Raw genomic sequence first — 13,101 nt, 5'->3', positions numbered from 1 at the left:
TCCACAAATATTTCTTTATGCAATTTAATCCTTTACAATAGTTTATGCACTATTTATCAAGCTTGTTTGTGCTCCTTGCGGGTTGATATGCATCTGAGGCATATGCTAAAGGGGATGCCCAGCAACGTTCTCTAGTGGGTACTGGTAGGCTGAAAGGCCAGGCAGTTCTAGTGTTAAGGACGTGTACCATGAGACCTCCGTGCTCTAGGATTCCTCCTTTAATGACGTGTCCCATGAGACCTCCGTGCTCTAGGATGCCTCCTTTAATGACCTGTACCATGAGACCTCCGTGCTCTAGGATTCCTCCTTTAATGATGTGTACTATGAGACCTCCGTGCTCTAGGATTCCTCCTTTAATGACGTGTCCCATGAGACCTCCGTGCTCTAGGATGTCTCCTAATAAAGACGTGTACCATGAGACCTCCGTGCTCTAGGATTCCTCCTTTAATGACGTGTACCATGAGACCTCCGTGCTCTAGGATTCCTCCTTTAATGACCAGTCCCATGAGACCTCTGTGCTCTAGGATTCCTCCTTTAATGACTTGTACTATGAGACCTCCGTGCTCTAGGATTCCTCCTTTAATAACGTGTCCCATGAGACCTCCGTGCTCTAGGATTCCTCCTTTAATGACCTGTACCATGAGACCTCCGTGCTCTAGGATTCCTCCTTTAATGACCTGTACTATGAGACCTCCGTGCTCTAGGATTCCTTCTAATAAGGACAGGTACCATGAGACCCCCGTGCTCTAGGATTCCTCCTTTAATGACGTGTACCATGAGACCTCCGTGCTCTAGGATTCCTCCTAATAAAGACAGGTACCATCAAAATGCTGTGCTCTAGGATTCCTCCTTTAATGACCTGTACCATGAGACCTCCGTGCTCTAGGATTCCTCCTTTAATGACGTGTCCCATGAGACCTCCGTGCTCTAGGATTCCTCCTAATAAAGACAGCTACCATCTGACCTCCGTGCTCTAGGATTCCTCCTTTAATGACTTGTACTATGAGACCTCCGTGCTCTAGGATTCCTCCTTTAATAACGTGTCCCATGAGACCTCCGTGCTCTAGGATTCCTCCTTTAATGACCTGTACCATGAGACCTCCGTGCTCTAGGATTCCTCCTTTAATGGCCTGTACTATGAGACCTCCGTGCTCTAGGATTCCTCCTAATAAAGACAGGTACCATGAGACCTCCATGCTCTAGGATTCCTCCTTTAATGACTTGTACTATAAGACCTCCGTGCTCTAGGATTCCTCCTTTAATAACGTGTCCCATGAGACCTCCGTGCTCTAGGATTCCTCCTTTAATGACCTGTACCATGAGACCTCCGTGCTCTAGGATTCCTCCTAATAAAGACAGGTACCATGAGACCTCCGTGCTCTAGGATTCCTTCTAATAAAGACAGGTACCATGAGACCCCCGTGCTCTAGGATTCCTCCTTTAATGACGTGTCCCATGAGACCTCCGTGCTCTAGGATTCCTCCTAATAAAGACAGGTACCATCTGACCTCCGTGCTGTAGGATTCCTCCTTTAATGACCTGTACTATGAGACCTCCGTGCTCTAGGATTCCTCCTAATAAAGACAGGTACCATGAGACCTCCGTGCTCTAGGATTCCTTCTAATAAAGACAGGTACCATGAGACCCCCGTGCTCTAGGATTCCTCCTTTAATGACGTGTCCCATGAGACCTCCGTGCTCTAGGATTCCTCCTAATAAAGACAGGTACCATCTGACCTCCGTGCTGTAGGATTCCTCCTTTAATGACCTGTACTATGAGACCTCCGTGCTCTAGGATTCCTCCTAATAAAGACAGGTACCATGAGACCTCCGTGCTCTAGGATTCCTTCTAATAAAGACAGGTACCATGAGACCCCCGTGCTCTAGGATTCCTCCTTTAGTGACCTGTACTATGAGACCTCCGTGTGCTAGGATTCCTCCTAATAAAGACGTGTCCCATGAGACCTCCGTGCTCTAGGATTCCTCCTTTAATGACGTGTCCCATGAGACATCCATGCTCTAGGATTCCTCCTAATAAAGACGTGTCCCATGAGACCTCCGTGCTCTAGGATTCCTCCTTTAATGACGTGTCCCATGAGACATCCATGCTCTAGGATTCCTCCTAATAAAGACGTGTCCCATGAGACATCCATGCTCTAGGATTCCTCATTTTAATGACCTGTGCCATGAGACCTCCGTGCTCTTGGATTCCTCCTTTAAAGACGTGTCCCATGAGACCTCCGTGCTCTAGGATTCCTCCTTTAATGATGTGTCCCATGAGACCTCCGTGCTCTAGGATTCCTCATTTTAATGACCTGTGCCATGAGACCTCCGTGCTCTAGGATTCCTCCTTTAAAGACTTGTCCCATGAGACCTCCGTGCTCTAGGATTCCTCCTTTAATGATGTGTCCCATGAGACCTCCGTGCTCTAGGATTCCTCCTTTAATGACCTGTACCATGAGACCTCCGTGCTCTAGGATTCCTCCTAATAAAGACGTGTCCCATGAGACCTCCGTGCTCTAGGATTCCCCCTAATAAAGACGTGTACTATGAGACCTCCGTGCTCTAGAATTCCTCCTAATAAAGACGTGTCCCATGAGACCGTGCTCTAGGATTCCTCCTTTAATGACGTGTCCCATGAGACCTCAATGCTCTAGGATTCCTCCTAATAAAGACGTGTCCCATGAGACCTCCGTGCTCTAGGATTCCTCCTAATAAAGACTTGTCCCATGAGACCTCCGTGCTCTAGGATTCCTCCTAATAAAGACGTGTACCATGAGATCTCCGTGCTCTAGGATTCCTCCTTTTAATGACCTGTCCCATGAGACCTCTGTGCTCTAGGATTCCTCCTTTAATGACTTGTACTATGAGACCTCCGTGCTCTAGGATTCCTCCTTTAATAACGTGTCCCATGAGACCTCCGTGCTCTAGGATTCCTCCTTTAATGACCTGTACCATGAGACCTCCGTGCTCTAGGATTCCTCCTTTAATGACCTGTACTATGAGACCTCCGTGCTCTAGGATTCCTTCTAATAAAGACAGGTACCATGAGACCCCCGTGCTCTAGGATTCCTCCTTTAATGACGTGTACCATGAGACCTCTGTGCTCTAGGATTCCTCCTAATAAAGACAGGTACCATGAGACCCCCGTGCTCTAGGATTCCTCCTTTAATGACGTGTCCCATGAGACCTCCGTGCTCTAGGATTCCTCCTAATAAAGACAGGTACCATCTGACCTCCGTGCTCTAGGATTCCTCCTTTAGTGACCTGTACTATGAGACCTCCGTGTGCTAGGATTCCTCCTAATAAAGACGTGTCCCATGAGACCTCCGTGCTCTAGGATTCCTCCTTTAATGACGTGTCCCATGAGACATCCATGCTCTAGGATTCCTCCTAATAAAGACGTGTCCCATGAGACCTCCGTGCTCTAGGATTCCTCCTTTAATGACGTGTCCCATGAGACATCCATGCTCTAGGATTCCTCCTAATAAAGACGTGTCCCATGAGACATCCATGCTCTAGGATTCCTCATTTTAATGACCTGTGCCATGAGACCTCCGTGCTCTTGGATTCCTCCTTTAAAGACGTGTCCCATGAGACCTCCGTGCTCTAGGATTCCTCCTTTAATGATGTGTCCCATGAGACCTCCGTGCTCTAGGATTCCTCATTTTAATGACCTGTGCCATGAGACCTCCGTGCTCTAGGATTCCTCCTTTAAAGACTTGTCCCATGAGACCTCCGTGCTCTAGGATTCCTCCTTTAATGATGTGTCCCATGAGACCTCCGTGCTCTAGGATTCCTCCTTTAATGACCTGTACCATGAGACCTCCGTGCTCTAGGATTCCTCCTAATAAAGACGTGTCCCATGAGACCTCCGTGCTCTAGGATTCCCCCTAATAAAGACGTGTACTATGAGACCTCCGTGCTCTAGAATTCCTCCTAATAAAGACGTGTCCCATGAGACCGTGCTCTAGGATTCCTCCTTTAATGACGTGTCCCATGAGACCTCAATGCTCTAGGATTCCTCCTAATAAAGACGTGTCCCATGAGACCTCCGTGCTCTAGGATTCCTCCTAATAAAGACTTGTCCCATGAGACCTCCGTGCTCTAGGATTCCTCCTAATAAAGACGTGTACCATGAGATCTCCGTGCTCTAGGATTCCTCCTTTTAATGACCTGTCCCATGAGACCTCTGTGCTCTAGGATTCCTCCTTTAATGACTTGTACTATGAGACCTCCGTGCTCTAGGATTCCTCCTTTAATAACGTGTCCCATGAGACCTCCGTGCTCTAGGATTCCTCCTTTAATGACCTGTACCATGAGACCTCCGTGCTCTAGGATTCCTCCTTTAATGACCTGTACTATGAGACCTCCGTGCTCTAGGATTCCTTCTAATAAAGACAGGTACCATGAGACCCCCGTGCTCTAGGATTCCTCCTTTAATGACGTGTACCATGAGACCTCTGTGCTCTAGGATTCCTCCTAATAAAGACAGGTACCATCAAAATGCTGTGCTCTAGGATTCCTCCTTTAATGACCTGTACCATGAGACCTCCGTGCTCTAGGATTCCTCCTTTAATGACGTGTCCCATGAGACCTCCGTGCTCTAGGATTCCTCCTAATAAAGACAGGTACCATCTGACCTCCGTGCTCTAGGATTCCTCCTTTAATGACTTGTACTATGAGACCTCCGTGCTCTAGGATTCCTCCTTTAATAACGTGTCCCATGAGACCTCCGTGCTCTAGGATTCCTCCTTTAATGACCTGTACCATGAGACCTCCGTGCTCTAGGATTCCTCCTTTAATGGCCTGTACTATGAGACCTCCGTGCTCTAGGATTCCTCCTAATAAAGACAGGTACCATGCGACCTCCGTGCTCTAGGATTCCTTCTAATAAAGACAGGTACCATGAGACCCCCGTGCTCTAGGATTCCTCCTTTAATGACGTGTACCATGAGACCTCTGTGCTCTAGGATTCCTCCTAATAAAGACAGGTACCATCAAACCTCCGTGCTCTAGGATTCCTCCTTTAATGACCTGTACCATGAGACCTCCGTGCTCTAGGATTCCTCCTTTAATGACGTGTCCCATGAGACCTCCGTGCTCTAGGATTCCTCCTTTAATGACCTGTACTATGAGACCTCCGTGCTCTAGGATTCCTCCTAATAAAGACAGGTACCATGCGACCTCCGTGCTCTAGGATTCCTTCTAATAAAGACAGGTACCATGAGACCCCCGTGCTCTAGGATTCCTCCTTTAATGACGTGTACCATGAGACCTCTGTGCTCTAGGATTCCTCCTAATAAAGACAGGTACCATCAAACCTCCGTGCTCTAGGATTCCTCCTTTAATGACCTGTACCATGAGACCTCCGTGCTCTAGGATTCCTCCTTTAATGACGTGTCCCATGAGACCTCCGTGCTCTAGGATTCCTCCTAATAAAGACAGGTACCATCTGACCTCCGTGCTCTAGGATTCCTCCTTTAGTGACCTGTACTATGAGACCTCCGTGTGCTAGGATTCCTCCTAATAAAGACGTGTCCCATGAGACCTCCGTGCTCTAGGATTCCTCCTTTAATGACGTGTCCCATGAGACATCCATGCTCTAGGATTCCTCCTAATAAAGACAGGTACCATCTGACCTCCGTGCTCTAGGATTCCTCCTTTAATGACCTGTACTATGAGACCTCCGTGCTCTAGGATTCCTCCTAATAAAGACGTGTCCCATGAGACCTCCGTGCTCTAGGATTCCTCCTTTAATGACGTGTCCCATGAGACATCCATGCTCTAGGATTCCTCCTAATAAAGACGTGTCCCATGAGACCTCCGTGCTCTAGGATTCCTCCTTTAATGACGTGTCCCATGAGACATCCATGCTCTAGGATTCCTCATTTTAATGACCTGTGCCATGAGACCTCCGTGCTCTAGGATTCCTCCTTTAAAGACGTGTCCCATGAGACCTCCGTGCTCTAGGATTCCTCCTTTAATGATGTGTCCCATGAGACCTCCGTGCTCTAGGATTCCTCCTTTAATGACCTGTACCATGAGACCTCCGTGCTCTAGGATTCCTCCTTTAATGACCTGTACCATGAGACCTCCGTGCTCTAGGATTCCTCCTAATAAAGACGTGTCCCATGAGACCTCCGTGCTCTAGGATTCCCCCTAATAAAGACGTGTACTATGAGACCTCCGTGCTCTAGGATTCCTCCTTTAATGATGTGTCCCATGAGACCTCCGTGCTCTAGGATTCCTCCTTTAATGACCTGTACCATGAGACCTCCGTGCTCTAGGATTCCTCCTTTAATGACCTGTACCATGAGACCTCCGTGCTCTAGGATTCCTCCTAATAAAGACGTGTCCCATGAGACCGTGCTCTAGGATTCCTCCTATTAAAGACGTGTACCATGAGATCTCCGTGCTCTAGGATTCCTCCTTTTAATGACGTCCCATGAGTACTGTGACTAGAAATGCATCTTTTCACATAAAAAAAAGCTTCTCTAAACATTAAAAGCATATTTAAACATTTATAATGTATGTTGTCCTAACAGGGTTTGTGTATATTGTTACTGTTTCTTCATCAGTACATGCTCTGTAATCCAGAGGCTTATTTGAAGGTATATTATATGTATCTTGGTGATTTAGTCTCCCTAGGCAGATGGGGTTTACATCCCATTTTAACAATGTTCTGTCATACACACTCAGGGTCTGGAAGTTCTGATGCTGGTTGATGGGGACGGAAGCCTGAAGGATTGTCATTCGTTATTGTTGGAACGGTTCCACCCCCTTTTTTTTGTATATAAACTTTTAATTGGAATGTTGAAAGTCAGATCAGCACAAGGGGTCAAGGACTTGTACGACAACTTCTGGTTTCAAATTAATAGGCCATTCCGTTATCAGCTAATTAACTGATTTCAAGATAGCAGCATAATCACCTTTTTTTCCTCCATTCGTTAGTTTTATTTCATTTTTGTTTCTAGTCATTACCATATTTTAATGATGAATAATGTGTGGGCGCCCGTGCGCGCACACGGAGTTGATTTAAAGGAACGTGTGGTAAGGTTGATCCAGTTTACTCTGTGGTTTCTGTCTTACTTTGTCCCCCGCGTCAAGGCCTTGACAGACACGGGCTCAGAAAAGTATATGGAGGTACGGTGTCTAACGTGCATCATGCCTAGGTAATGGTGTGAGACTAACCACGGTGACAACAGCACCGTTTCAAACATTGCATTCAGTCAGTTGGTCAATTCTAAAGTTTGGCTTTTTCAATGTGTCTACCCATGTTTGGATTAAAGTACTAATCAGGCCAAGTGTTGAATCGTAGTAGGGGGTTTGATTTGATCAAATAAATTAAACGTTGTACATATTTTAAATACATTTTATTGTAGAATGCATCCACAGTTGATTTGAATGTTATTTTACTAATCGTGTAAGAGTTGCATCGTTATTGGGTTTTGATCAACAGAATGTTTTTGGCAGGTTTGATTTAAATGGATTGTAGAATGAAATGGAATGAGTGTTTCCTGTTCTGTGATGTTACTGTCTGTCCTGCACAGCCTGACCTAGTGCGTAGTGCTGTGTTGAAAGACCAGTTTTACACTGTGCAGCTCTGCTGGTGTGTTGTGTGGGGAAGCATGATCTCCTAACGGTTCTCTTGATTTACCAAGGTCTGTACACTACATTATGTACTAAGTAACCCAGGGGCAAAAGTGGTTGAAGAGACATCACTTCACAACCATCACTTTAGAACCCCTTTACAACCATCACTTTAGAACCCCTTTACAACCATCACTTTAGAACCACTTTACAACCATCACTTTAGAACCACTTTACAACCATCACAACCATCACTTTAGAACCCCTTTACAACCACCACTTTAGAACCCTTTTACAACCACCACTTTAGAACCCCTTTACAACCATCACTTTAGAACCACTTTACAACCATCACTTTAGAACCACTTTACAACCACCACTTTACAACCACCACTTTACAACCACCACTTTAGAACCCCTTTACAACCACCACTTTACAACCACTTTACAACCATCACAACCATCACTTTAGAATCCCTTTAAAACTATCGCAACCATCACTTTAGAACCATCACAACCATCACTTTAGAACCCCTTTACAACCATCACAACCATCACTTTAGAACCCCTTTACAACCATCACATATCACTTTGGAACCCCTTTACAACCATCACTTTAGAACCATCGCTTTAGAACCATTTTACAACCATCACAACCATCACTTTAGAACCCCTTTACAACCATCACTTTAGAACCACTTTACAACCATCACAACCATCACTTTAGAACCCATTTAGAACCATCACAACCATCACTTTAGAACCCCTTTACAACCATCACAACCATCGCTTTAGAACCACTTTACAACCATCACTTTAGAACCCCTTTACAGCCATCACTTTAGAACCCCTTTACAGCCACCACTTTAGAACCATCACAACCATCACTTTAGAACCCCTTTACAACCATTACAGCCATCATTTTAGAACCACTTTACAACCATCACAACCATCACTTTAGAACCATCATTGTAACCAGTTTACAACCGTCATTTCTACCAGCTTTTTATTTATTTATTTAATAAATTGTATTTTTCCCACTGGGTTTCTAAAGTGTTACATCTCAACAGGAGTGAATTATTGACATCTTATCTTATCATGGCTGTTATTGACATGGCTCTCTCTCCCTCCCTTTCTCTCTCTCTCTCTCTCTCTCTCTCTCTCCCTTTATCTCACTCTCTCTCTCTCTCTCTCTCCCTTTATCTCCCTCTCTCTCTCTCCCTTTATCTCACTCTCTCTCCCTTTCTCTCACTCTCCCTTTATCTCACTCTCTCTCCCTCTCTCCCGTTCTCTCTCTCCCTTTCTCTCCCTTTATCTCACTCTCTCTCCCTCTCCCGTTCTCTCTCTCCCTTTCTCTCCCTTTATCTCATTCTCTCTCCCTCTCCCTTTATCTCCCTTTCTCTCACTCTCTCTCCCTTTATCTCACTCCCTCTCCCTTTCTCTCACTCTCCCTTTATCTCACTCTCTCTCCTTCTCTCCCAACCAAAGGAGATCAAAAAGTTCATCAAGGCTACATCTGAGAAGATCAAGAAGACCAGGGACAAATACGGCATCAACGACAATGGCACCACTGAGGTAGACCTTTTCATCCTTTACATTTAACACAGTCACAATGACATCTCTTTTTCAAGCAGTCCATCCAGGATTTAGCTGTTTCCCATCACTGCACTATTCCTGCATAAATGGGGCGGCAGGGTAGCCTAGTGGTTAGAGTGTAGGGACGGCAGGGTAGCCTAGTGGTTAGAGTGTAGGGACGGCAGGTAGCCTAGTGGTTAGAGTGTAGGGACGGCAGGTAGCCTAGTGGTTACGAGTGTATGGACGGCAGGTAGCCTAGTGGTTAGAGTGTAGGGACGGCAGGGTAGCCTAGTGGTTAGAGTGTAGGGACGGCAGGGTAGCCTAGTGGTTAGAGTGTAGGGACGGCAGGGTAGCCTAGTGGTTAGAGTGTAGGGACGGCAGGGTAGCCTAGTGGTTAGAGTGTAGGGACGGCAGGGTAGCCTAGTGGTTAGAGTGTAGGGACGGCAGGTAGCCTAGTGGTTAGAGTGTAGGGACGGCAGGTATCCTAGCGGTTAGAGTGTAGGGACAGCAGGTAGCCTAGTGGTTAGAGTGTAGGGACGGCAGGTAGCCTAGCGGTTAGAGTGTAGGGACGGCAGTGTAGCCTAGCGGTTAGAGTGTAGGGACGGCAGGTAGCCTAGCGGTTAGAGTGTAGGGACAGCAGGTAGCCTAGCGGTTAGAGTGTAGGGACGGCAGGTAGCCTAGCGGTTAGAGTGTAGGGACAGCAGGTAGCCTAGTGGTTAGAGTGTAGGGACGGCAGGTAGCCTAGCGGTTAGAGTGTAGGGACGGCAGTGTAGCCTAGCGGTTAGAGTGTAGGGACGGCAGTGTAGCCTAGCGGTTAGAGTGTAGGGACGGCAGTGTAGCCTAGTGGTTAGAGTGTAGGAACGGCAGGTAGCCTAGTGGTTAGAGTGTAGGGACGGCAGGTAGCCTAGTGGTTAGAGTGTAGGGACTGCAGGTAGCCTAGTGGTTAGAGTGTAGGGACTGCAGGTAGCCTAGTGGTTAGAGTGTAGGGACGGCAGGTAGCCTAGTGGTTAGAGTGTAGGACTAGTAACCGGGAGGTTGCAAGTTCAAGCTGACACGGTACAAATCTGTCGTTCTGCCCCTGAACAAGGCAGTTAACCCACTGTTCCTAGGCCGTCATTGAAAGTAAGAATTTGTTCTTAACTGACTTGCCTAGTTAAATAAAGGTTTAAAAATAACAATAATAAAACAGTCAGCGCATTGCAATATTACCACATAAATATATATAATCACTACAAAATAAGGGCTCGCAATTTTAACCGATCACCGCAATTTTACAACGTAAAATGACTAAATCAACCAACTTTTCGCCGTCAAAGCTTTTTTGTGACAATTTAAACCGAAAATCACCAAAGCCTTACTTGATTGTGTAAATTATTTATCTGTATCTGTCCATTAGCCCATCTTAGTGTAAATTAGGGCTGTCCCCGACACAAAAAAAATCCTCTTCTTTCGACCAATCAATTAGTCAACATTTTTAAACGTGTATTTTTCCATTTATAGACACACCCTATGTGTTTTCATAAAATCAACTATGTGTGCATTAAGCTTGTCCTATGCTTTAATCGCACTGTTTGATGAAATAAGATACAAATGCCTCAAGAGGGAACCAGAGATCAAGATAACCAGAAGGAAAAACCCTTAACCTCAACCATCCTCTTCCCGCTCTTCCTGGCTTTTAAAGGTTCTGCCTTCACTCTCCTGAAGTTGCAGGTAATAGGTTACAGAGTCTGCAACATTTCTCATGTGTAATGCAAACTTCTTACAATGTCCACCGATCTGCGTGCCAATTATGGTTTTCATATGCACGTTTTTCGTGGAACAGTTTTTAAAAATGTATTATAACTTATTCGTATCTCAAAAATGTATCTCATGGGGCAGCTTCATGAAATGGGTGTCCATGGGCCGAGCCTAAGATCACCATGCGCAATGCCAACTGTCGAGTGGTGTAAAGCTTGCGGCCATTGGAAACGCGTTCTCTGGAATGATGAATCACACTTCACTATCTGGCAGTCTGACGGACAAATCTGGGTTTGGCGGATGCCAGGAGATCACTACCTGCCCTATAACTGTAAATCTCAGTGTAAATCCTCTTGCTCACGTTCTCTCTCGCTCTCTCTCTCTGTTGTGCTCTCTGTCTCGCACTCTCTCTCTCTCTCTCTCTCTCTGTTTCAGCCCAGAGTTCTGTATCAGTTGGACCGCATCACTCCCAGCCAGCTAGAGAAGTTTCTGGAGACCTGCAGGGACAAGTACATGAGGTACTGTGTCTGTGTACATGAGGTACTGTGTCTGTGTTGGTCACTGCTCAGAGATGGCTGTGTCTGTGGTGATCACTGCTCACAGATGGCTTTGTCTGTGGTGGTCACTGCTCACAGATGGCTGTGTCTGTGGTGGTCACTGCTCACATATGGCTGTGTCTGTGGTGATCACTGCTCACAGATGGCTGTGTCTGTGGTGGTCACTGCTCACAGATGGCTGTGTCTGTGGTGGTCACTGCTCACAGATGGTTGTGTCTGTGGTGGTCACTGCTCACAGATGGCTGTGTCTGTGGTGGTCACTGCTCACAGATGGCTGTGTCTGTGGTGGTCACTGCTCACAGATGGTTGTGTCTGTGGTGGTCACTGCTCACAGATGGCTGTGTCTGTGGTGGTCACTGCTCACAGATGGCTGTGTCTGTGGTGGTCACTGCTCACAGATGGCTGTGTCTGTGGTGGTCACTGCTCACAGATGGTTGTGTCTGTGGTGGTCACTGCTCACAGATGGCTGTGTCTGTGGTGGTCACTGCTCACAGATAGTTGTATATGTGGTGGTCACTGCTCACAGATGGTTGTATCTGTGGTTGTCACTGCTCACAGATGGTTGTATCTGTGGTGGTCACTGCTCACAGGTGGTTGTGTTAATGGAGTGATAAGTAACCTTGCTTGAGACTTGGGAGACTTGTGTTCGATCCCCAAGCTAATGCCTAGGATAATCTTGGGAGACTTGTGTTCGATCCCCAAGCTAATGCCTAGGAGAATCTTGGGAGACTTGTGTTCGATCCCCAAGCTAATGCCTAGGAGTATCTTGGGAGACTTGTGTTTGATCCCCAAGCTAATGCCTAGGAGAACCTTGGGAGACTTGTGTTCGATCCCCAAGCTAATGCCTAGGAGTATCTTGGGAGACTTGTGTTCAATCCCCAAGCTAATGCCTAGGAGTATCTTGGGAGACTTGTGTTCGATCCCCAAGCTAATGCCTAGGAGTATCTTGGGAGACTTGTGTTGAACCCCCCCTGTAGGACACACTATGCCCATTGATCCTATGTCTCAATCCTATCTGTCTGAATACTTGTGTTAGCTCCCCAGGTTAATGCTTAGTCCTTTAGCTCAGCGGGTCAACCCAGGTTTGAACCCCCGGTAGGTAACACTTTACCCATTCATCCTACATGTCTGTGTCCCCAGAGCTCAGATGGAGCCGGGCTCAGCAGTAGGAGCCCTGTGTGCCCAGAGCATTGGGGAGCCTGGCACCCAGATGACCCTGAAAACCTTCCACTTTGCTGGGGTAGCCTCCATGAACATCACCCTGGGGGTCCCGCGCATCAAGGAGATCATCAACGCCTCCAAGAACATCAGGTGAGTCGGGGGTCAAAGCCCTTATCAAGCTACTTTTGAAATGGCTTTAGGACCGGAGGATTTAGATCTGAGCCTGGAGGTCCAGAGTACTGCTGGTTTGCTGTTCTAAATGATACTTAATTGTACCCGCCTGGTGTCCCAAGTCTAAATCAGTGTTTGATTAGAGAGGAAGAATGAAAATCAGCCGTGGAACTGGTTTAGGATGGTCAGTCAACATCAGATGTGAGTCAGAGCTGGACTTGGAGAAGTCTCTGTTACTCCTCTCACTTTTCTCTCCAGACTACTATAGTAGAAGGATCATGAAGGCTTGCTCATTGTTACAAGTTACT

At 46.6% G+C, this 13,101-nt stretch overlaps 1 protein-coding gene across 4 annotated transcripts in view; it reads left to right on the top strand.

Moving 5' to 3' along the window:
• The window catches only part of LOC118943825 (DNA-directed RNA polymerase III subunit RPC1), a 77,051-nt gene that overhangs the window by 48,305 nt on the left and 15,645 nt on the right, over positions 1–13,101 (top strand). For all 4 annotated transcript variants that reach the window (XM_036959860.1, XM_036959859.1, XM_036959861.1 and 1 more), the window contains 3 exons: positions 9,081–9,167; positions 11,340–11,422; positions 12,602–12,772. In XM_036959860.1, coding sequence (XP_036815755.1) covers positions 9,081–9,167; positions 11,340–11,422; positions 12,602–12,772 — 341 coding nt within the window. The remainder of the gene's footprint in view (positions 1–9,080; positions 9,168–11,339; positions 11,423–12,601; positions 12,773–13,101) is intronic.

Source organism: Oncorhynchus mykiss, chromosome 23 (assembly GCF_013265735.2).
Source record: "Oncorhynchus mykiss isolate Arlee chromosome 23, USDA_OmykA_1.1, whole genome shotgun sequence".
NCBI lineage: Eukaryota > Metazoa > Chordata > Actinopteri > Salmoniformes > Salmonidae > Oncorhynchus > Oncorhynchus mykiss.
This window is presented reverse-complemented; position numbering and strand designations above follow the sequence as displayed.